This window comes from Python bivittatus, unplaced genomic scaffold, assembly GCF_059951505.1.
Source record: "Python bivittatus isolate LINGU-HERP-01145 unplaced genomic scaffold, Pbiv_v1 ctg000090_np1212, whole genome shotgun sequence".
In the NCBI taxonomy this organism is placed as follows: domain Eukaryota; kingdom Metazoa; phylum Chordata; class Lepidosauria; order Squamata; family Pythonidae; genus Python; species Python bivittatus.
The window spans coordinates 6398982-6422217 of NW_028277046.1; the positions used below are offsets into that span (position 1 = coordinate 6398982).

Here is a 23236-nt window from a genome sequence, read left to right on the forward strand (position 1 = left end):
CAATTCATAATTGAATCGGGACTTATTTTTCTGCTCTGCGTTAAAGCTTCTGCTTTTCACAATTAATTTTTAATTTGTGTCGTATAGCATATATAGTTGTTGGAGAGGAAACTAATACCTAAAGTAAAATATTAGTCAGTTGAGTAGAGGTAGAGCATAGGCTTTAAATCTAGTCCTTCTCTCTTTATTGATACATACCCTTAACCTCCCACTCATGCAATATTGTATTTAATGGGGTGGGTGGGTTGGAGGGGAGACTTACAATCTGAAGACATGGTGAGGGAGGGCTGTCCAGTAAAGAGGGAGCAGGCTTATTCTCTGTCACCCCAGAGAACCAGAAGACCAGAACCGGGGGGTGAAAACTACAAGGAAATAGGTTTAGGTTAAATGTCAGGAGGAACTTCCTGACTGTACAAGCCATCAGACAGAGGAACAGACTGTCATATTCAGTAGTAAGTTCTCTACTAGAGAGCTTAAAAAAGAAACTCGAGGTCCGTCTTTCAGGGATGCTGTAATGGATCCTGCAGTGAGCCAGGGATTGGACTAGATATCCTCTTGATATCTGGCTGCAGTTCAAGAGGGGAAGGAGCTCTCTGTTGAAACGTCTGCTCTCTTTTAAGCTGTCTTTTGTGGCATCCGTGGTGACTGCCATCGATTGGCACGTAACGGTCCGTGATTAGGAAGCTAACTTTTTTTGTTCCTGGCTTTGGCAGAGATGAAAGAAGAGGCTCCTATGACTACGCTGCTGACCGTACCTATTATGAGGCTGTCCGGGCCCCGGGGACGTATCCCGAAGATCCTCGGAGGGAATACCCAGCTCGAGGCAGGGATTTTTATGCTGATTGGGACCCTTACCAAGGAGACTATTACGATCCGCGGTATTATGATGACCCCCGGGAGTACCGGGACTACAGGGGAGACCCTTACGAGCAAGACATAAGAGAGTACAGTTACCGGCAGCGTGAGCGTGAGCGGTTTGAGTCAGACCGAGACCGCGAAAGGAGGCCCCTGGAGAGGAGCCACAGCCCCACTCACTCCCGGCGGCCGCAGAGCCCCGCAGCCTCTCCCTCGCAGTCAGAGAGGCTCCAGAGCGACTCCGAGAGGAGGACCTGCAGTCGGTCTTCGGAGCGCAGCGGCAGCTGCAGCCCCCTTTCTCCACCCCGCTATGACAAGCTGGACAAAGCCCGCCTCGAGCGGTATGCCAAAAATGAAAAAGCAGAAAAGGAGCGGGCTTTCGAACCAGAGCGACCGGATAAAGACAAGCGCCCAGTGAGGAAGGAGAAGCCAGAGAACCCTGGAAAAGATAGACCGGAGAAGCAGAAGCGCAAGGCCAAAGTGCGTTCTCTCAGCTCCCCGTCTTCAGAAACCGACCCAGAAAATGAAAGAGAGCCCAGCCCTGAGAAAATGAAAGGCAGCGGCAAGCAGAGCCGGGAGAGAGCCGATGCGGAAGGGGCTGCTAAGAATCGACTGGATCTCATGCCGTGTGTGGTGTTGACTCGAGTGAGAGAAAAAGAAGGGAAAGTAATCGACCAGCCTCCTCTGGAGAAATTAAGAGGGAAGCTGGAGAATGATCCTATCAAGCCCCCCCTGCCCGAACAAAAAATGCAGGTTTCCCAGATGGATCAAACCAAGTCGGACCCGTTGAAGCTTGAATCTGTAAGAACCAGAGTGCCCAAAGAGAAGGTCCTAGCCAGCCACATCGAAGTGGTTGACAAGGATGGAAAGCTGAAACCTAAAAAACACCTGAAGACAGAGCCATCCAGTGAAGTGGCCTATCCAGTGGATCTAGAAAAGCTAGAGGCTCGCAAAAGACGTTTTGCTGAGGCAAACCTAAAATCTGATAAGCAAAAAATGGAAATCAAGAGAAGCAGTCAGGAGGAAGAGGAAGCCCGAGTCATTTTGAAAAAGCAGATTGATACGGGTGAATCTGAAAGGAAGCCCTTGAGAAAAGAGACAGTTAAAAGGGAAGCTAAGAAAGTCAAGTTAGAAAGACTTACTACCGTTGCCAGTCCCAAAGATACTACAGAGCCCGCAAGTATTTCTGTAGGCGTTGGTTCACGGCCAGTTCTAGAGCTCCAGGCTCGGCTGGGAGAAACAACTGACGAGCCCCTGGAAGCCCTTGAGATCTCCTCTAGAAAGGCAAATTCCATAAAACTGCAGCATAAACACGCACAGCTGTTAGATGACCAGGGAACAGAGAGAGATGATGTTTGGAAAAACTACTGCAGTCTTCCCGAGGAAGTATCTGACCATAAAGTTGTCCAAGATAAGCCTCCTTCATCAGACGTTGAAGAGAAAATCCCCATTGACATAGATCATACCCAGAGCTACCGTAAACAAATGGAGCTAAGTCGGCGGTTAAAGCAGCAGATGGAAATGGAGACTGCAAAGCATGAGAAGTTTGGCAGTCCAAAAAGAGACCTTGATGAGTATGAGCGGCGTAGTCTGGTGCACGAAGTGGGGAAACCTCCACAAGATGTGACGGACGACTCGCCTCCGAGTAAGCGGAAGAAATCCTCAGATGCTTTTGAGTTTGAGATCAGTACTAAGAGAGAGAGAAACTACCGAAGCTCCCGCCAGGTGAGCGAAGACTCTGAGAGACCTGCCAGCTCTCCTGGCCTGAGGCCCTTCCCCTTCCACGAGGAGGAGGAGGAGGTGCTGGATTCCCCACGGCTGATAACTTTCAAAGAAACTAAAGAATCACCTAGAATGGAAGAAAAGGGGCCTTCCTACTCAAATGTGTCCGTGATGGAAGATTCCTTGAAATTTAATCCTTATGACCCTAATAGAAGAGAGCAGATGGTAGAAATAACCAAGATAAAGCTGTCCGCGTTGAGCTCAGAGGAGGAATCGACCCGGTGGGACTCTCATGTGAAGCAAGAACCTGGCCGGATGGATATTAGCTTCCCAAGTAGCATCGTCAAACGAGACAGCATACGGAAGCGATCGGTCCGGGACCTGGAGCCAGGGGAGGTGCCCTCGGACTCGGACGATGATGGCGATACTAAGCCCCATTCTCCTAAACCCTCTTCCTTCCTGGAGAGCTCTAGATTGTCTTTTTTATTAAGAGAGAGGGAAGAGAAGCTACGTGAGAGAGAGGAGAGATTGCCAACGTCCTTAGAAAGGAATAAGTTCTATTCTTTTGCTTTGGACAAGACAATCACACCGGATACAAAAGCCTTGCTTGAGAGAGCCAAATCTCTCTCTTCATCAAGGGAAGAAAATTGGTCTTTTCTCGATTGGGATTCAAGATTTGCCAGTTTTAGAAACAATAAGGATAAAGAAAAAGTGGATTCTGCACCACGGCCAATCCCCTCATGGTATATGAAAAAGAAGAAGATCAGGCCAGATTCAGAAGGGAAGTTGGATGATAAGAAGGAAGATCACAAAGAAGAAGAACAGGAAAGGCAAGAGCTCTTTGCTTCGCGGTTTTTACATAGCTCCATTTTTGAGCAGGATTCCAAGCGCCTGCAGCACTTAGAAAAGAAAGACGAAGACCTTGACTTTCTTTCGGGCAGATTGTACAGTAGACAAGCGTCTTTGGATGGGACCAACAGCATGTCGGACTTCATGCCAGAGCCAGTGGTTCTCTTCCATAGCAGATTTATTGAGCTCACCCGAATGCAGCAAAAGGAGAAGGAGAAAGACCAGAAGCCCAAAGAAGCAGAAAAACAGGAGGACAAGGAAAACCGACCCAAGACTCCAGAAGCCGTGTCTGATCATAATGAACCCGAGCACAAGTCTCCCGTCCCTGTTGGACCGTTGCCAACTGCCCACACCCTACCCGAACCCCTGCCCCTCATTCCAGAGAAAGTGGGGAGTGAGAAACCCGTTGTGGAGGCACCCTCTTCTTTGAGGGAGGAGAAACCCCTGGAACCTGGGTCTGCGGTTGAGGTCCCAAAGCCTCTTCCAGAGGTCCTTCCGCCTGTTAAAACTGATTCGCCTGAGTACCATGAAGCACCTCCCGTGATGGATAATGGCAAAGACAGTGCCCTTTCCGTGGCAGCTCCTGAGGAAGAGTCCAGATCCATTGAAAATACTTCCTATTTGGATACCAAACCACCAACGCCTGGGTCTTCTTTTTCCCAGGCTGTTATTGGTGCAGACCCGGAAACTGAACTGGTCTCACTATCCCACAAATTGGCAGCTAAATCTGAGGAGCTGCCTGAGCCTAAAGAAGACATTTTCCCCCCAGCCGTTCTTGTGGAGTCTGGAGCAGGCCAGAAAGCGGAGGCCGTCATGGAGGTCCTGCCTGCAGTTTCTGACACGGAGATGGAGGCCGAGCCGCCTGTTGTGGTGAAAGACAAGAAGTTATACAAAAACAGGCGTTCAAAAACCCCCGTTCAGTCTATAGTAGCAAATGTAGCAGAGAAACCAGTCACGAGGAAAAGTGAAAGGATTGATCGTGAAAAACTGAAACGATCAGGCTCTCCCCGGGGGGAAGCACTGAAGCTATTAGAACTGAAAGTAGAAACGGAAAAGGTGTCAAGAAGCACTGCTAAATCTCCAAGCGCTGCAGCGGTGGAGCCAGAAAACCCAGAGCCCAGTTTGCCAGTTGGCCGAACAAGGCGCAGAAATGTGAGATCTGTTTACGCAACCACAGGAGATCACGACATGCCCTCATCTGTGAAAGAGTCTGTTGAGGTAACCAGGCCAACCAGAAAAAGAATAGAACGAGAACCACCAGACCCTGCAACCATTCCTACCCCTCCAAGAAGAGGCCGACCTCCCAAGGCACGCCGCAAACCCGAGGAAGAAATCTCTCCTGTTAAAGTGGAACCCGTGCAGCAGCACGAGGCAGAAGAAACGGAAGGGAAAGAGACGGTGGAAATCCCTAAGCCTGCGGAGGGGTGGCGATCGCCCAGATCACAGAAGCTCCTGCACAGCCAGACGCCGCTGGGTAAAAAGGGAAAGAACGAGCCCAAGGCAGAGGTTTCCCCAGAGCCCGAGGACTCCCCTGATCCACCTGGCCAAGGACTGCACATCAGCGAAAACTGTGGCAAGCTCAGGGCGGAGAAGGAGGCGGTCCCAAATGAGCCAAAGCGAGACCGGAAGGAAGTCGAGATGTCTAAAAATCTGTCCGAAGCCTGCCCTGTTGAAATCGTTGAAAGAAAATTTATTCCAGATAAAGCTACCAAGCCCAAAAGGGGACGGTCTAGGAACATCAAGGCTGTCGATAAAGCCTCTCTGATTAAGAGCCTAAAAAACGTTGAAATCCGTCTCAATGTGGATGAAGTGAAGGGGGTGCTCCGGCCCAGTGAGGACGAAGGGGAGCTTGTGCCCCCCTTCCCAGCCAAAAGCAAAAGCCCCCTGAAAGAAGGCAAGCTCTCTCCGCGTGTCCTGAAGAGCGAGGCCGAAGAGGCTCTCCAGGAAGTGAAGGAAGAAGCTGCCTGTGAATCGACCCAGCCTCCGGAGGCCGACCAGCTGGCCAAGCAGATTGAACTCGAGCAGGCGGTGGAGAACATCGCCAAGCTCACGGAAGGCCCCACGATCACGGCCTACAAGGAGCAGCAGGCAGCTGAGGTGTCTGAGGTTCGCCAGGATGAAGAGGGAGATAAACCTGCCCATCAGGCTAGTGAAACTGAGCTGGCAGCTGCCATAGGATCCATAATAAATGATATTACTGCAGAGGGAGAAGGTTTCGCAGCTCCACCAACATATCCCGCTGAGTCAGAGTCTGACGTGCCCAACGAGCCCTTAGGGCTGCCTTCTGCGCGAGAGGAAATGGAGCCCGAGACAGACCAGGCAGTCAGCAATATCTTAGAAGCAGAAGCTGCTTCGGGTGAGCCACCCGGCCCTGGTTCAGCTGCAGAGGCAGAAAGCAAAGAAACTGAAGTGAGCTTAAGTGAATCTTCAAATTCTGCCCAGGAGGCAGAAACCTCACAGGAGGTTGAGGTGTCTCGGAAGGAGCGAGGACGCCAGAAGTCCACGCGGCCCCGGCGTAAGCGGAGCACCAGTAAGAAAGGGGACGCTGCAGAACATAGGACACTTGAACCCGAAAGAGCACAGAGCAAATCCCCTGGTGCCCCGGAAATGAAAGGAACAACTGAAGGGGCCATATCAGATGAGAGCCAGGGGAAACACTCCCCTCCAGCAGTATCCTCCCACCTGGGAATTCCTGAGACCAGTCTGACTGGACCCCTGGAGGCAGCTTCACAGGACCCCCTTCCTGAGAGTGGGCCCAATCCCTCAGATGGGTCGTTGCCCTCAGTTCCTGTTGACGAGGGGGGTCAGAGTGGGCTCAAACTAAGGCCGGTGACCGAGAACGTTCCCGTTACCCCTCCAGATGCCCTAAGCACACCTTTGCCAACCGTCCCCACTGCAGTGGCAGTGAAGCTTCCCACGGCGGTTCAGGCCGGAGTGGTTCCCCTTCATTCCAGCACCACAAAGGTGACAGAATGGATTGTGAAGCATGAGGAAGCTCGGTCCCGCTCCACCCCACCGCCAGCTCTTCCCCCTGATACAAAAGCATCGGACATAGACCCAAATTCCAGCACTTTGCGCAAGATCCTGATGGAGCCCAAGTACGTGTCTGCAACCAGCGTTGCCTCCACGCATGTCACAACAGCCATAGCTGAACCTGTGAGTGCTCCTCGGGTGGAGGAGGTACCCCCTCACCCTCCGGCAGAGGTTCCAAGGCCAGGTCTAGAAGAGAAGTCTCCCGTTCCTACCACCAATAATTTGGAACTGCCGATTGCAGAGGCCCCCGTTTTTACCGAGAAAGAGAAGATGGTTGCTGTCCTTGCCCCCAAGGTAACGTCTGTGATCAGCAGGATGCCCCATAGCATTGACCTTGAGGAAACCCCCAGGATCACTCTGGTGAAACAAGCGTCCCAGCCCCAGACGTGCCTGGTCAATGCCGTTTCCCCCAAATACAAGCAGAGGCCGAGTCCCAACGAGAACAGTAGGTTCCACCCGGGCTCTATGTCCGTGATTGAAGATCGGCCGGTGGAAACAGGGTCCAGCCCAGGTCTTCGCGTCAACACGTCCGAAGGTGTGGTCCTGCTGAGCTATTCGGGACAGAAGACGGAAGGCTCCCAGCGGATCATTGCGAAAATTAGCCAAATTCCACCAGCCAGCGCAGTGGACATTGAGTTTCAGCAGTCTGTGTCCAAGTCCCAGATTAAGCAAGAGCCCCTTGTTCCTTCTCAGTCAATGCCAAAGGGCTCCCCAGCACCTGTGGGGTATGGGAGCGCTTCCACCCCATCCTTGGTCCTGGGGACTCAGCAATACAGCCCCTCCCCTGCGCTCTCCTCTGTTAAGCAAGAACGCAGCAGCAGCAGCGGCAGCTTGGAAAAGTCTGAATCGGTCCAGGCACCTGCCGCTCAGTCTTGCCCAGTTAAAGTGCTGTCCTCCCAGTCTGCCAACACTCCCTCCATACTCGTCCATAACCAGATGGTCCTCTCTCAGACCATCGCCTCTTCCACCAACAAAAAGCTTCCAGACCCCACATCTCTGAAAGGGGAGAGCAAATCACTTCAGCCCTCCAGCTTGAGCCCCGGGGTCGGTCCTCACCACCCTTCCTTGTCTGGCAAGTTGCATCCAGAGGCTAACCACGTGAGCCCAGGACCAGGCGTTCCTGCGGACAGAGCAATGTCTCACTTGGGGGTCGCCAAGCAGGAGCCGCTTTCTCCCCGGACCAGCGGGCATTCTCCATCTCCGTTTCCCAGAGCTTGTCACCCGGGGGGCCCCTCTTCCCCTGCGTTGTCAGGGAATAACTCCATCCTGGGGCTTCAAGGGTCTCCGTGTCCAGGGATCCCGGTGCCACAGTACATCTCCAGCATGCACCCAGAGCAGTCCGTGATCATGCCCCCGCATAGCGTAACCCAGACCGTGTCCCTGGGCCATCTCTCCCAGGGGGAAGTGCGGATGAACACCCCTCCACTGCCTGGCATTCCCTACAGCCTCCGCCCAGAAGCGCTGCACTCTCCCAGGGCCGCTCTGCAGCCTCAGCGGTCCAGCACTCCCCAGCCGGCCCCCATGAGGGAGATCGTCATGCCACCCCTGTCTTCCCAGCATGCCTCTGAAGAAGAGATGCACTACCACCACCCGGCGTGCCGCGGCTCAGCCCCCGTGCAGTCCGACGTCCTGGTCATGCAGCCGGACTACCGCGTGCATCCGGCGGGCATCCGGCTCGACCAGTACAGCGTTCCTCGGGACGTGAGGGTGATGATGCATCCGCACATGGCGGCGGTGGGCGGCGACCATCACCCAGAGCCACGGCAATCCAGAACGCCAGAAGGAAGGTCCGTGAAAACGCCTCCAGCCACCAAGGCAGGCAAAGAGACACCCAAGGCTTCCGAAGTCAAGATGGCCCACTCGCCCCACAGTGAACCCCGGCTCCTCAGCAGCCAGCTTCCGGGACTGCCTTTGGCGCAGCCGGTGGTCGTGCCCCACGGGGTGCAGATTATGCACCCCAGCGGGACCTCCTTCCACGATTATCGGCCCGTGTACGGGGACATGCGAAGCTACCACCCGGCAGCTCAGCTTGGCCACCCTCCGTTTTCGGGGGGCTCACCGATTGGGCTTCCTTCCCGGAGCATGACACCCTCCCAGGTAAGAACAGGGGCAGGGTTTCTGCCTCAGCCTGAGGCCTCCGTGGGCCAGAGGCCCTCCATCAGACATAGGAAGTGGTGCCTTTGGTCAGCAGCTAAGGCAGGGTGCTGCATTTGCTGCCTTGGAGTCCCAGGATGGCCGCTCTTGGGCCCCCCTCCTGGCTTTCTGAATTTTGTGTCATGGGGGGGCTGCAGCTCTGTGTTCAAGTATAGGACGTGGACCTCCCGAGAGCCGCTAACCGGAAAGCCCAGCGGCCAGAGAGTCAAGATGTTTGTGCTAAATGGATGTGCGGGCATTGCTCCAAGAGAGGGTGGGAGTCACCTTCCCCCTGTGGAGGGCTTTTCTGAGATTGGCAGCCACAGAATAGCTTGGGCTGAGAACGAGGAGCGGGATTCGCCAGTTCCCAGGCTGGGCAGCGCTGTGGGGAGAATGGTGCCTTTGGCTTGGGGTCTTGGTGGTTGGATTCTGGCCTTCTGGGGAAAGGGAGCGTGGCTGTCTTGAGCCTGGTCTCTGCCTGTCCCTGTCTAAGGCCCAGAACCGGCATGGCCTGGTGTGTGCGTGTGCCGCTTCTGCCTAACGTGCTTTCTTTTGCCCCTGTCTCCCAGGGTCTACCTGAAGGGGAACATTCGCACCCCAGCCAGCCAGCTCACAGCAAAACACCTCAGATCTCCCAGGAGCCTAAAGGGGCCCAGGCAACAGGGCCAGACCCTTCCCTCCACCCTGTGGTCAACCGGCACGTCCAGCAGATGGAGCCCCATCTGCACCCGAGCCAGGCCTCCTACCCTTCTCCTGTCGCTGTGTCAGTGAAGCAGGAGCCCCCCTCTTCCCATCAGGCTCCAGTTCAGAAGCCAGCCCTCTTTATTCCGACCACCGCTGGTCCTGGGGCAGCTCCAGGACTGCCCTTGCCCCGGTCCGAATCACAGTCGGCGCTGAAGCAGGATCATCCGGTTGCTCAGAGACCAGTGGACATGGTCCAGCTGCTGACTGTGAGTCTGCTGCATCGGTTTCGATGCAGTCTCTGCGGACGGAGGGATGGACAGGCCTCGTTACTCCTTCCCAATTGTTTTGTGGGTAGGGGTGGGGAGAGGCAAGGGGGTCGAGAGTGGCTGATGGGACTCCATGCAGCTGTTCTGGAGCTCAGCGATCCGTCTCTCTCATAGCAGCGATTAACGGGCCTGTGTTCTTCCTTGGATTGGCAGAAATACCCCATTGTGTGGCAGGGGCTCCTGGCCCTGAAGAACGACACTGCGGCCGTCCAGCTGCACTTTGTTTCCGGTAACAACGTCCTGGCACATCGCTCCTTGCCAGCCCCAGAGGGTGGCCCTCCCCTGAGGATTGCCCAGCGTATGAGGCTGGAGGCCTCGCAGCTGGAGGGGGTAGCCCGCCGGATGACGGTAAGAAGCAGGCCCGAGGCTGAGCCCGCCTTAACTCCTTGTTTCTCCTGCAGCTTCTGTTTGAAAAGGTGCCTCTGTAAATCTCTCGGGACCCTTCCGGCCTGTTGTTGGTGCTGGGTGGAATGTGCGGCCTAGCCCCTAGGGCTGCCTTTACTTTAGAAACAGAATGGTGCAGAAGCTGGCCCGACGAGGCTCACTGTTCCGTGGCGGAAGAGTATGTCTGTGTGATGTCAGGGAGAGTTCAGAGCACCCACCGGGTGGTGCAGTGGTGACTGTTGGACAAGGGGTGGAGAAACCTGGGGAGAGGTTCAGCTTTCAGTCTCTTAGCCTCATCCTTGATTCCCCTGTGCTTGCAAGGTCAGTAAGGATATGCGCGGCAGAATGTTCCACAGCTAAAAAAGGAGCAGCAAAAACACAATGCCCAGTGGCCAGCCTTCCTCACACCTTCCCAATTCTATGCAGAATGGTAGGCCGAGGTATGGCGGGGGTGGTGATGGTGGTGAAACACTTTTGCAGGTCATAGACCTGCAGTTCTGTGCCAGGAAAACAAAACGCGTGTATCCTGACAATCGTGAGGCCGATCATTTTCCGTCAAAAGGGTTCTGAAGTCGTAGCTGGGCTCTGGGGGGCGCCCGAGAGAAGCGATTCTCAGGCCCGGAGGCCGTCTCTTTTCTTCCAGGTGGAGAGCGACTACTGCCTGCTGCTGGCTCTGCCCTGTGGCCGAGACCAAGAGGATGTGGTGAACCAGACCGAGTCGCTCAAGGCGGCCTTTATTAGCTACCTGCAAGCAAAGCAAGCTGCTGGGATCATAAATGTTCCCAATCCAGGCTCCAACCAGGTAGGAAGGGAAGGAAAAATCGGGCTGCCCCCTTTCCTTTTGCAACTGGGTTGAAAACAAGGGTGTGTCCCTGGGAAAAGGAGGGGTGAAGCAGAAGACAATTCCTTGAAATCCGGTCACATTTGGGCAGGCCTGAACAGAGCCAGAAACAGTTCATTCAAGCTGGCAGGGCTTGAGAGTAGGTCTTTCGGGGCTCCAGTTCTCAGCCTCTTCTCTGAGCAAGCCACTATTTCCAAATGAAGGGCCTGGGGAAACATTGGGATCCCCAGAACTCAGCTGGGCGAGAAGGTGAAGTTCAGCAGAAGGACAGTGAAGGGCCAAGGCCCACCTTCAGTTCCCTGAGGGGGTCCTTGCCAAAGGCGTTACTCCATGCAGAGGACAGTTGGTCCAGCTTGTTGGCCCTTGGTGTTGCTGCTGCTGTTCTCTCTCTGCTTCCTGGCATCGCTTGCCGGGCCCTCCGCCAGGCCTTCGGCGTTCACGGTTTCGTCTTTGGTTCTCTCTTCCAGCCTGCTTACGTTCTACAGATCTTCCCGCCTTGTGACTTCTCAGAGAGCCACCTCTCCCGCCTGGCCCCGGACCTCCTTGCCAGCATCTCAAACATCTCTCCCCATCTGATGATTGTTATTGCAGCTGTCTGAGTGACTCAGTGGGAACGGACATTGCCCTCCCCGGCCCTGCGGCAGAAGGAGAGAGAAAGTGAACAAAGGAAGGAACTGGATCCTCCCATCTCCGCTGGGCCTCGATCAAACCCTTGCAGGGTGGTGGTTCCCACGGCCTTGAATGTTTACATACGGGCTTTTGTGAAGATGGACTTTGGAGGCACCCCAGAGGCAGATCGAGGCTGGGTTTGTGGTCTCCTACTGGGGAGACTAAAGGAAGCCTGTTTTTTTAATTTGACAGCTAACTATAGAGGAGGAGGAGGAGGAAGAGGAGGAGGAGGAGGAACCAGAACTGCCTTTGCACTAAATTTGCGACTTTGGACCTTTGCACAGTTGAAGAGTTGTTGTGGTGTGCTGGATGGATGTCTCACTACACACACACCAGCTGGCGGTGTGGACTTCAGAACGCAGGACCTTCTGCTCCAGTGTGGGTCAAGGAGCATTTCACACTCTCCTCCCTCGGAACTCCAGGAAAAGGCCCCTCCCGTCTTCTGCTCCTCCCCCCCCTCCCCCCGCCATTCTCCTTCTCCATCCTGGATGTACAGTTTACACTGAAGCAAAGCAAAACATAAAAAGGAGAGCTGTTGTTCCTTCTTGGTGGGATATGCAGGACTCCATGGGTGTGTGTATATATAAATATATATATATATATATAAAATATATATATATATATAAAATTATATATATATATATATATATATAATACTGACTCTAAAGAAATCTGATCCCCACAACATACTTTTTTTTTAATCTGTGCCAAAAAAGATGTGTTTTCAAAGAAAATCTTATTTTCATACTCCGACTTTGTATTTGTCACTCATTTGTAAGTGCGCTTCATTTAGACGTGGGCTATCCTGCCTGCGCCCAACCCGTGGAAGGTGTTACCCATTGTACAGACTTTTTATCTGCCTTCTCTCTGGCCCTTCTTCTCCTAAGACTTAATTTATGGAACTGTTTTCTCAGCGCAGTTTTGCTTTGTGTGTCCATTGGATTACAGACTTTATTAAAAAAGACAAAACATTCTGGTGTTGACGGCTCTCTGCAAGAAAGTGGGGGTGCCTAGGCTGCTTTGGGTAACATGTCGTTAACCTCCTTGCCCCTTACCAAGCAGCAGCTGCTTCTGATTCTGAGGCGGCCAGAGGCCTCAGCTTTTTCTCAGGGCCTGACAGAGCAAAAACGTGCTTCGGGAGACAAACCTCTGGCATCAGAAGGCCGTTCTGCCGGAGACCCGCTGAAGAAGAAGAGTTAGAAAACCTTGGCTGAAGAAACCGTTAAAACTCAGCCAAGCCAGTTTGTAATTCTGAACATAGAAAATAACAGCCTTTATTTCTTCTCAGTATTAATGCAGATGTAGTCTCTCCAATACAGAAATATTTTTTTTTACATCAGTCTTATGTAGCACTCGTGGCTTTAAATAGCGGTCTGTGAGCGATGCCAGAAAGTTCAGAGGGGGGGAGGCTGCGGCTGGTTGGAGCAGAGCCTTTCCAGTCCTTTTGCAGGGGACGAGGGGTGCTCCCCAAGCTGACGCAGGAGTTCTGCTTTTGGCATCAGTCTTGAGGCTGAGCAGCATCTCCCGTCACTCTCCAGCCTGCGGTGTCTCTGGCAAGGCTGGCGATGCATCGCTCCCATCCCGTGCCCGGAAGAGGAGCTCCCCGGATGGGATGACCTGCTCGCCGTGCCAGGCGGTGGTAGTGCTGTACTGTTGGTAAAAGTCTGTGTCTGCCTGGAACATGACCAGGGCTTGGGCTGTGTGAATGCGCACGTGCTGAGCCAGGCTGTTGGCATCTAGGAACTTCTCTCCGCAGGAATCGCAGGCGTAGAGGATTTGGGTGTTGGGGTCTGGAATGACAGCCATACGGGAAGACTTAGTTTCTGGGCACCCTGTCTCCCCCCGTTCCCTTTCCTCCGTCAAGAAAAGGTCCAAATATCCAGCGTGAAGCCAGAGTCCACCCGTTGATTAAAAGAATGTTTTCTGTTTCAGAAGCAGATTTCTGCATCCCTTTGCTCTCAAGGTAACCCAGGAGGGAAAAGGCCAAGCAAAACCTTTTGCCTGGTCAGGTGCTGCCCCCCTGTGGCAGACTTGTTTTAACCAGCTCCTGGGGAGAGGTTGCCTGGCCTGCAAGGCCCCCAAAAGAAGCCGAGGGGCGGCTCACGCACCTGCCTCTTGGACTTGTTTCACGGCCTTGGTGATCTCTGCCTTCAGCGCTTCCGTCTCGTCGGCTGTGACCGGAGCTGCTACAGGGACGACTAAGGAGAGGACAGCCCGGTCAAGATCGCGCCCAGGTAAGGTGTGGCTGGCCACTCAGCCTCCCCACAGAGCACGTCGCCCGTCCCCAGGTCTGGGGAAGAACTGAAAACGGTAGGACGTGGGGCAAGGTAGGGAATGCTCAACAAAATTATGCCCCCCCACTTCATTAGACCAGAGAAATTTGGACTTAACAATTCAGTTTTTCAGATTTCTGAAAACGTTTCATTTGCCAGGGGTGTAAAACCTAGATTTCGTAGGCCTCACTCAGCCAGTCAAAAACAAAGGGGGGGGGCAGCGGCAGTTTCCCTCTCCTCACCAGTGAGCTGAGTGACCGCCGTGGCGGCCAGGGCTTCCGTGGCCAGGGTCACCATCTCATCCGAGGCCACGGTGACAATGTTGAGCTCCTCGCCTTCACTGGGCTCCAGGAGCTTCATCCCTGCTTTGCCTTGGTGAACCGTCTTGACGTGGGAACGGAGGTTATCCACCCGGTTGAAGCCCCGGCCACACTTGTCGCACAGGAACGGCTTTTCACCTGGTGGAATTGAGGCAGGGCTGTGTGAGCGGGGCTGGGCGCCTGCTGCTTCTTAAGCAGCTCAGGACTCGGGGCGGAAGGGCCTGTGGTCCAGCTGGCTGGCTAGCAGCCTGCGCGCAGGGCGAGGCTGCAGGCTCCCGCCGCTCACCTGTGTGGATGATGATGTGCTTGGACAGATCGCCCACGTTGACGAAAGCTTTGCTGCAGACACTGCACTTGTGAGGGCGAATGTTGTCGTGGTGGCGGATGTGGTTGGCCAGCTGGCTGGACTGGACAAATCTGCAAGGGGAGGAGCTGGGTCACAGGATCGCAAACAGCAGGCGGGTATCCCACCGCCTCCCGGTAACTTTGCGAGGTCCGTGGCATCTGTGCCTGTTCTGCAGAGACTGCGAGGATAGTCAGGCCTCATTCTGTTCAGGAGGGCACATGAGCGAAAGAGCCTCTGGCAGCTTCCCAGTTCACAGCGGTGTCTGTGCAGCAGCCCAGACCCCGACCAGCCAAGCACATGCCAAACAGCCAACTGATGCCACGGCTGCCCTTCCCCAGGAACGGAAGAAAACCCCGGCATTCGGTGCCGTTCCTCTGTCAAGCAAGCCGGCCTGGAGAAGATCCACTTGAAAGCAAGGGGGTGATAGGAGCTGGCTGACAGATTGGTTCCAGGAGGGACGTGGGGGGCAGCAAAGCTTGCAGGAACCCCCTCACCTTTTGCCGCAGCGTTCGCAGACGTAGGGCTTTTCCCCGGTGTGCTGGCGCACGTGAGCTATTAGAGAACTGGCCTGGGTAAAGGCCTTTCCGCAGATCATGCACTGGCAAGGCTTCTCACCTGGGGAGAGAGAGGTGTGTGGCAGACCCCCGTTCTCGGATCAAGGGCATCCTGACCCTTGGGCGTCATTACCCAGTCTGGCAGAGCAGGCGCCCCTGGACAGCACACAACAGTCCCCGTGTGGGAAAGTGTGAGATTTCTGCATTGTTCAGAAATTTAGCAGAAGAAAAGGTAGATAAACGTAAAAGACCAGAAAAGTGTTTTTAAGAAATTCTAAAGATGTCCAATGCTTCAAAAGAAACGTTAACCATGACAGCGGGTCCAGGATATGAAAACTACAACCAAGAAAATAAAAGATTGTGTGCATTTTCCAGAAATTCTGTGCCACAAAAGAGTTTTGATGAGGATAAAAGTGGAGATTTTCACACTTTTTTCAGAAATGGAAAGGTTCAAAATAATAAGATATTTGGGACACAAATAAGACATAAGTGGAGGACTTTTGCTGAATTTTTCAGGGTTACAGCATCACAAAGCAACAAGGATCAGAATAATGTGAGTGTATTTTGAAAAAATAAGGAAATCTAACCTCAAAAAGAAACTTATGTTCAGCATTATTGAACCTCCCACAGTACAGCTGAGTTTGGAGAACAAGGGCTTTTTTTCTGTGTTCAGAATGCTGTACCACAAAAACTTAAAGTAAAAATGTTTGTTTAAAAACTTGGCTATCGATATACCCTTTTTGTAGGTCTCGAAGAAAATCCTTGACTTGGGTACTAGTCTTGGCTGCAGACCGGCCGTCTGTGAGCCAGCCCTTCTGCCCTTTCCCTGCCTGCCTGCCTGCCTCCAGAGACGAGGCTGGCTGGCAGGGATCAGATGAGGAAATGCCCTCCGCCAGCACCCAACTCCGGGCTGGAAAGCTCCAGGCGCCGCACCCAGGTTGCTGGGGAGCCTGGTGGTTTCTTGCAATTCAGCTCCAGGATCTGTGGCAGAGAGAGGCTGTTGCTGCCATCGGGGAGCTCTCTGGAGGGCCAGCCGTTGTCTCCTCGGAGGCCCTGCGTGCCAGCCAGCCCGGGGCTCGAAACTAACCTGTGTGGATGCGGACGTGGCGCTGGAGAGCTCCTGGGTCAGCAAACTGGCGCTGGCAGTGCACGCAGATGTACGGCTTCTCCCCGCTGTGGATGCGCAGGTGGCGCTTCAAGTTACCTGTGGGGAGGAAGGAGAAGGGCACAGCCGCTTGGAGGCTGCCTGCCGTGGGAAGCTGCCTCAGTGCCCGGCCCGAGTGAGCCCGCTTCCGGGGCGGGGCCTGTGCCCACCCTGCTCTCCGGCCTCAAGGTAGCTGGCCCTCGGCCGGACCCGCCGTACCTGAGGTAGTGAACTGCTTCCCACATTCACGGCATTTCAGGGGCCCGTCGGCAATGTGGATCTTCAAGTGGGCCTTGAGGTTTCCCACCTGCCGGCAGTCGCGACAAGCGGATGGTGAGCACGCAGGCTGCGGCATGCGCATAGCCTCCCCCAGGCAGGGTCCAGCAGGGGTGGCGGCAGCCCCTACCCGCTCTCACCTGGTTGAACATCTTCTCGCAGTGAGGGCACTGGTGCTCTTTGTCAGTGTCGTGTGTTTCAAGGTGCCGCATTTTGGAGGTGGGGTCGGAGAAGGAACGGCCACAGTAGTCGCACTGGTAGGGCTTCTCCCCGCTGTGTACCAGCTGGTGGCGCTTCAGGTTGCCTGAGGTGGTGAAGAGCTTCCCGCAGTCCTCACAGCGGTACCTGGCCTCCCCCGTGTGGCGCTTCTTGTGCAGGTTCAGCAGGCTGATAAGGCGGTAGCTCTTGCCACACTCCTCGCAGCTGTACGGCTTGAGCGGGCTGCAATGTAGGAAGAGGCAGGCATTGACGACTGCCTCAGCACAGCCAGACGAGCCCTCGAGAGCCCGCTCAGTGGCTGGGCTAGGAAGAGAGCAGAGAGCGAGGAAGGGGTCGTGGATCAGCTTGCCCCGGGAGACCACCAACAGCCACCGGCTGAGACAGTCCTGGGTTTTCTCGGCACGGGATTGGAGCCACTTGGGCAGAGCCGGGAGGGACTGGCGTCACGTGGTCTCCCTCCAGCAGCTGCAGTCAGCGGTTCTTGTTTGCTTCCCAAGCAAAGTTGGAAGGCCATCAGCTGGCGCCCCCCTTCGCCCACCATCACACCTGTGCGTCTTCTCGTGCGCTTTGCAGGCCGCTGGGTCAGAAAAGGCCTTGCTGCATTCTCGGCAGGAGAAGGGCTTCTCTCCCGTGTGGATGCGGATGTGGCGCTTGAAGTTTCCCGTGTGGGTGAACTCCTTTCCGCAGTCCTGCAGGAGGAAGGAGAGGCACTGCTGGCCCGCCCTCGCCAGGCTGTCCAACCCACGGGCCGGCCTGCCCCTCAAGCGCTCACCCGGCTTCGCTTGCTCGGTGCTTCCCTGCTGGAACTCTTTGCTACCTGCCCGTGTGCCCCTCTGCCAACCCAGTGAAGCTCAGCGTCTCCAGGCAGCACCTACTTTCCACTCTCTGCCCAGGCAAAAGAAAGGCCAACGGTTGAGAGTTGGGATTTCTCCCATCTGTAGTGCTGGACTCCAGGAAAGGCATCGAAAAAAACACAAACGCCAGATGAAACCTTTTCCCAGTTTGGGGGCAGAGAGCAGTGAGAATTTGGTCTCAGAAAGAAAGTGGGGCTGCAAACCCATACTCGCCCAGAGCAGTGGATGAGAAGACCAGCCGGACGCATCTTCCAAAATGGAGGAAAAGGGCCTCCAACCTGCTTGGGCCATTTGCCCTTTTTGACTGAGCAAGGGTACCGCTACCATCTGCTCTTGCTGACCTTCCACCTGAAGCTGCCAACCAGCCAGGGAATGTCTTGTTTCCGCCAAAGGAGCTTTGCCACCAGACTGTGGGCTCTCCCAGGTGGCTTTTGCTTTGTCCCACGAATCTGATGCTTTGGGAACGGTTCTTCTCCTTCAACATTTCTACTCTTTCCTGATGCGATTAATGCACCTGCAACTCACCTCGCACTTGTGGGTCACTGAGCCATACGTTTTCGACTCTGTCCTGTCGCTGTATGTTCCTGAGCGCAGTAGCCTGGCCTCCCCCACGTTCTCCTGCCCAGAGTCAGTGCCCCCAGACTCGGTCTCCTCGGGAATGCTGCCATTGGGCAGCCTGGTGGCTTTGGGCTCTGCTTTCTTGCCATGCCCCTCCGCCTCAGAGGGTGGATCTTCTTCCTCTTCGCGGCCTTCCAGCTCCACCTCCATCTCGGCAGGGACTTTCGGCATTGAAGGTTCTGGAGGAGCAAGGAGGCAAGACTGAGCTGACAGGGAAAAGAGGCGGCTGCTTCCTGAGACCGCCCCAAGGCCATCTGGGAGCTCACAGCCCTGCTCCTTTGCGTTTACGGGCCTCTTCCAGAAACTGCACCAGAGAACAGCCAGCCTGTTCTGATAAGAAGGTCTCAAGACCAGACCTATAAAGGCTACACACAGAACCATCCTTGGACTGTGTAATTATCACCTCCTCAGAACTTAAGTCAACAGGGAGATCGCCTAGATCACCCAAAGGAGGTTGGTGGCTCTGCTTTCAGGCTTTGCACGTTGGGCACGAGAGGCGTTCTGTGCTTAGCATAACCTTTCCACTGTCATTCCATTGCCTGACCTCAAAACATTTTGCACGCCTCCCTTGGGCACTGAGGCGTGGCAGATTTTTTTCTCTCCGTAACCTCACGTCCCTGCCTTGGTGCTCACCAGCCTCCCTGGTCCTAGTGGGAAGAGCTCTGGAGGTCTGGCGGTTTTCTTCAGTGGGGGGAACGCCTAACTGCAGCTCCTCCGGCTGTCCCTCATTCACATCTTCCCCCGCTTTGTCTGTATCTGGAAAGAAGGGGACCGTCACAAAGATGGCAGCACCATCGAGAAACAAGCAGGCTTGAGGAGCAGGGAAGCAGGAAAGGAGGCTTCAGGAGAGCAAGGAAATGAGGTCACTCTCAGGGGCAGAGTGGGGACGTTTCCATGAAGTCTTGGAGAGTTTTAGCTTAGGGAAAAAAGCAATAGAAAATAGAATAAAGGTGTTTAACGTTATGGCAAAAGGAGAGAAAGAGAGACATCCTTGTCTTCTGGTAGACCCAACAGACTGTCCAATAAAACTGGTCAGTGGGAGATATCGGGGAACTGAGAAGGAAAGGTCTCAGGCGGGATATAGTTCCTGTGGAACTCGCATCAACATCATTCTCAGCTTATCCCAAGGAAGCAAGACCTATTTGAAATGTTTCAGTTCTCTTGAGACTTGGGAGAAACCAGGAAGGATGTTCCATGCACAAGAAAAAAAGCTGCTGCTGCTGCTGCTGCTGCTGCTGCTGCTGAAATTGCCTGTTCTCCAGCACCTTTTCCCACCAACCTTGCAACTGTGCTCCATGCCCAGTAGGTAATCGAGAACGGGCCCCTGGCCCTTACCTGGCCTTTTGCCAGCTGCGCGGTCCCCCTCCGCTGCCTCTTCCTTCGGTGCCTCTGCAGGACTGGTTACTTCGGCCCGCTGGAGGCTGCCGGAGGAGGCCGGTGGGGGCTCCTCGTGCTCCCCGGGAGCTTCCAACTCCCCTTTATGCCTGCCGTTGGCTCTTTTCTCCTGCCCTGGGATGGAGAGAGAGGAAGCCAAGCCAGCTGTGACCACTGACACCTCTGGCCACAAACCCAGGGAGAAGCTCCCCCACAGTGGCGACCACTCCCAAGGTCTTGTCTAGCCCACTGTGGTCCTCCTGCAGTGGCAATAGTTGCCACTGGCACGTGTTCTGTGGTCTCAGGGCGGCCATTTGCAGACCCCTGCGTTTGCCCGTATCTAGTTCATAGGCAGAAGGAAGTGGGCGTCTTATCAGCCCAAGATTGTCAGTCCTGGGTGGTCCTATCTGTTCACTGTAAAAGCGTACATTTTCTGGCTCAGCAGATCCATAGTTCTTTATATAATGATAGATCCCAAATTTCCAGCATGTAATTCAGATTCACATTCACATCCTTAAACCATATTACTCTACCCAGAACCATCTTAAGAGACTTAGGAATCCCACACCAAAAGAAAACCAGCGTGGGCAAGCCCATATGGTGCGCGTCACCTCCATCGTTTTATGCTTCCAACGCACCGAAGCCGAGGGTGCTTTGAGGCCAGGAGAGCAAAGCCAACCCCTGCTTTGCCACCTGAGCAACCTCCCGCCGGCCTCAAAGCAAGGAAGTCGGGTCCTGCACGTTGCCAGGCATTTGTGGTGCTGGCGCGTCCCCGTGTTTTCCAAAGGCCGTAACGCTTCAGCCAGCCTCCCACAAGGACGAGCAGTCCCCCCTCTTTCCCCCCAACCAGAAGCACCCCCACCCCGTGGAAAAGATGTCCCTTCGACCTTGCCGGTGGGGGGGGAGCTGCAGAGGTTTCCTGGGCCTGGTTGGAGACAATGGCTCCCCTCCCGCAGGCCCAGGTCCCGGAAGCGAGGGAGGGAACCCAGCCCCACAATAAGAAAGTGCCCTACCAGCCACTGCTGGGGTCTCCGGGCTAGCTCCCGTGGGTGCCGAGAGGGCCCTCAGCGTGTTGCAGGCCTGGACGATCTCCTGCATTTGAAGGAAGCTGCCCACAGCCAGGACGTCCTCCACGTTCTCCGAGCTCAGAGTCAGCTTGGCCGTGTACATGAACTCCAGCACCTGCTCCAGACCTGCAGTGCACACCGAGGAGGGGAGTGCCAGGCGGCAGCCACAGACCCGGCCCCTCCCTCACCGCTTCAGGGCGCCTCCAAAGCACAGGAGCGAATTCCAAGGTTTGCCTCGGCCCCCCGCCTGGCTTCTGTTATCGCCGGTTGGTGATGCTGCTGTAAGCTAGAGTGCCTGGGAACCTGGGGGCTCTATTTAGCTTCTGCAGCTACTGTGTGAAAAGCGGGACCGGTGGCTGCCTGGCCCTAGGGCGGGCCCCTGGGGCTCACGTCCTGCTTCTCACCAAGGCTGCCGGACTCCTCCAGCCGGCCCCTCGCCCTGACATCCTGCATCTGCAGGTAGGTCCTCCGTTCACAGATTAGGCCCTCCCCTGTGTGAGTTACCGGTTCTTTCCTACAGCCATTGCTGCACCCCATGTCAGCATATGGGATACGAAGGATTCGTTCTGCCAGTGCTTTTTAGAACTGGTGCTTTTTAGAATTTTTGGAGAAGGAAAAAAGTTCCACGCTCTCCTCCTTCAGGCAGGAGCTGTGGCAGAAGCGTGCAAAGTGGCTTGCTTGCTCAACAGGGGCCGGTCCCCTCTGGCTCAAGGAGGAGGGAGACCAGGCCCCTCAGCGCATTCGGCCCCTCCAGGAAGGGGGCGGAGCAGTTTGAGCACCGGACAGGACCTGGGAGACCCCGTCTCTGGGTCCTCGCCCGCCTGCTGCTAAACGTGCCTCGGAGGAGGCGGGGGCGCTGCCCTTGGGGAAACCAGCCCGGTAAGGGGGCCGGGGAAGGGGCTCCTCCCCCCGTGGGAGGCCCCACCTGCCGCGTTGCTGATGTCCAGGTGCACCACGTCCTTCTGGTCCACGAAGAGCATCCTGAAGTACTCGCTGCAGGCCGCCAGCACCGCCTTGTGCGCCTTGAAGTCGATGCCGTCCACCACGAAGGTGCAGTCGCACAGCAGGCCCAGCTGCCGCTGCTGGTTCAGCTGCTCCAGGACTTGCTGGCTGTGCTGCGGGAAGTCCATGGCTGGGGGGAGAGGCGGCAGCGTGTCCCGCGCGGCCTCGCCCGACCCCGCACCGCCGCCTGCCCGGGGGGAGGCGGCCGGGCCGGGCCCCCGAGCTCCCCGGACGGCCCCCGAGCCTGGCCTACCCTGGAAGGCTGTTGTGCGGCCGGAGGGGGGCGGCCCGCGGGAAGGCTGCATCGCGTCCCTCCCGCATCCCCGGCGAGGCTGCCTCCGCGCCTGACAGCTGCCGCGCTGCCCGGCCCTCCCGCGCCCGTCGGGAGGAGGACGGCAGCCGCGCCCCGGCCCTCCGCGCGATCCCGAGGGGCTGCCGCGCCGCTCTTCGCCGCGCCTCTTCGCCCGATCCCGGCGCTGCCCGCCCCAGCCCCGGGGACAGCCGCCCGCCCGGCCCCGCTCTCGGCTCCCCGGCCCCGACGCTGGGCGGGCGGAGAGGGCCCGCGGGCGCCCCCTGCCCTCCTGACCCCGCACCTGCCATCCCAGGCGCGTCACATAATCCCGGCGGCGGCGGCGGCGCTCATGGTGACACGGAACAGACAAAGGGCGCCGCCATTTTGGGGCCGGGCGGAAGCGGCGTTACCGCGGCCGGTGCCCTCTTTCCCCGGCACGACGCGCGCAGGCGCCACGGGCCGGCCCCGCTTCCCCTGCTCGGGCTCTGCGCGCAGGCGCGTTACGCCTCGCGCGGCGTTGGCGGCGGCGGCCTCCGGAGGCGGGCGGGGCGACAGCCCCGCCGCCATGACACCAGAGGCAGGCGGCGCGCCGGGAGCAGCCCCGCCCAGGCCGGCGAGGCCTCGAAGCCTCCGCGGAGCCCGCCGCGGCCCTCGTCCGGGCTGGGGCTGAGGTAACCGCGGCCGCCCTCGCCGCCTCCTCAGGGCCGGCCCCCAGCAGCTGCGGCAGGGCGCGGCGACCTCTGGGCCGGCCCCGTGTTGCGCCAACACCGCTCCGGGCGGCTGTGTGGATCCTGTAAACAGCCTCGCCCAGCGCCCGCGGAGCGGCGCCAGGTGTCGCCGGGCGGGCCGCCAGAGAGGCCCCCCAGCCGGGCGCCCCGACGGACCTCCGGCGCCCCTCCCCGCGCAGGGCGACCGCGGCTGGCGCGGAGCGGGCCTTCTCGAACGGCGAAGGGCCCCCGCGGCCCGCCCCGCCCCGCCCCGGGACGCCCTCTCCCCCTGAGCCGGCGAGGGGGCCGCCGGGCCTTCGCGGCCTGGCTTCCGACCTGCCTGGGGGCGCGCCGGGGACGGCCTTGCCACCCGTTTGGGCGGAATTCCGGGCTGGGGCTGGGGCTGGACCTGCCGGCCCGGCCCGGCCCGGCCCCGAAGAGGAGCCTCCTCCTGCCCCAGAGGCCTGGGCCGCCCCTGCCCCGCTTGGCGAGTCTTCCTCGGGCCGTCTGTCCTTTGTCGGCGCGGTCTATTTCCAGAGCATGACTCACTTCTTCCCTGTTGTCTCTTTCCCGAGCCCTTGGCCCTCGGAAGGCTGCGCGCGTTTGTGTGTCTGTGCGTGCGTGTGTGTGTGTGTGCTGGATTCAGCACAAGGACAAAGGCTGGCTCCCTGTTCTTTCGCGAACCTCCTCCCCG

The 23236-nt window shown here is 56.6% G+C and overlaps 2 protein-coding genes across 9 annotated transcripts in view; one reads left to right on the forward strand and one right to left on the reverse strand.

The window, feature by feature from the left end:
- SPEN (spen family transcriptional repressor) overlaps window positions 1–12469 on the forward strand; it is a 51849-nt gene extending 39380 nt beyond the window's left edge. For all 3 annotated transcript variants that reach the window (XM_088136948.1, XM_007440633.3, XM_088136949.1), the window contains exons 11-15: window positions 714–8556; window positions 9162–9542; window positions 9756–9950; window positions 10630–10788; window positions 11295–12469. In XM_088136948.1, the coding sequence (XP_087993074.1) occupies window positions 714–8556; window positions 9162–9542; window positions 9756–9950; window positions 10630–10788; window positions 11295–11426 (8710 nt within the window). In that variant the 3' untranslated portion in view covers window positions 11427–12469. The remainder of the gene's footprint in view (window positions 1–713; window positions 8557–9161; window positions 9543–9755; window positions 9951–10629; window positions 10789–11294) is intronic.
- A 285-nt stretch (window positions 12470–12754) lies between these two features.
- Window positions 12755–23222, reverse strand: ZBTB17 (zinc finger and BTB domain containing 17). Of its 6 annotated transcripts, none has more exons than XM_088136959.1 (15): window positions 23092–23222; window positions 21467–21673; window positions 20488–20667; window positions 19436–19609; window positions 18734–18856; window positions 18008–18279; window positions 17175–17317; window positions 16550–16850; window positions 16353–16440; window positions 16077–16193; window positions 14930–15050; window positions 14376–14506; window positions 14012–14227; window positions 13605–13694; window positions 12755–13286 (listed from the first exon to the last, which is right to left on the reverse strand). In XM_088136959.1, exons 2-15 carry the CDS (start codon window positions 21669–21671, stop codon window positions 13024–13026), a joined length of 2424 nt encoding a protein of 807 aa, XP_087993085.1. In that variant the 5' UTR covers window positions 21672–21673; window positions 23092–23222; the 3' UTR covers window positions 12755–13023. The 6 variants fall into 6 exon arrangements, with proteins under 6 accessions (XP_087993085.1, XP_087993084.1, XP_087993083.1 ...); XM_088136958.1 differs by having other exon boundaries at window positions 22879–23155; XM_088136957.1 differs by having other exon boundaries at window positions 22137–23155.
- Between the last annotated feature and the right edge of the window lie 14 nt (window positions 23223–23236).

Bases quoted from the DNA above. Each gene is read 5' to 3' on its own strand.
- ZBTB17 (XM_015890322.3), bottom strand. From the start codon at position 21,848: ATGCAGCCTTCCCGCGGGCCGCCCCCCTCCGGCCGCACAACAGCCTTC. The intron at 20,668-21,466 runs GTGGGGCCTCCC...TGTGCACTGCAG, and splicing joins GGACATCAGCAACGCGGCAG to GTCTGGAGCAGGTGCTGGAG. The intron at 16,441-16,549 runs GTGAGAGCGGGT...GACTGCCGGCAG, and splicing joins GCGAGAAGATGTTCAACCAG to GTGGGAAACCTCAAGGCCCA.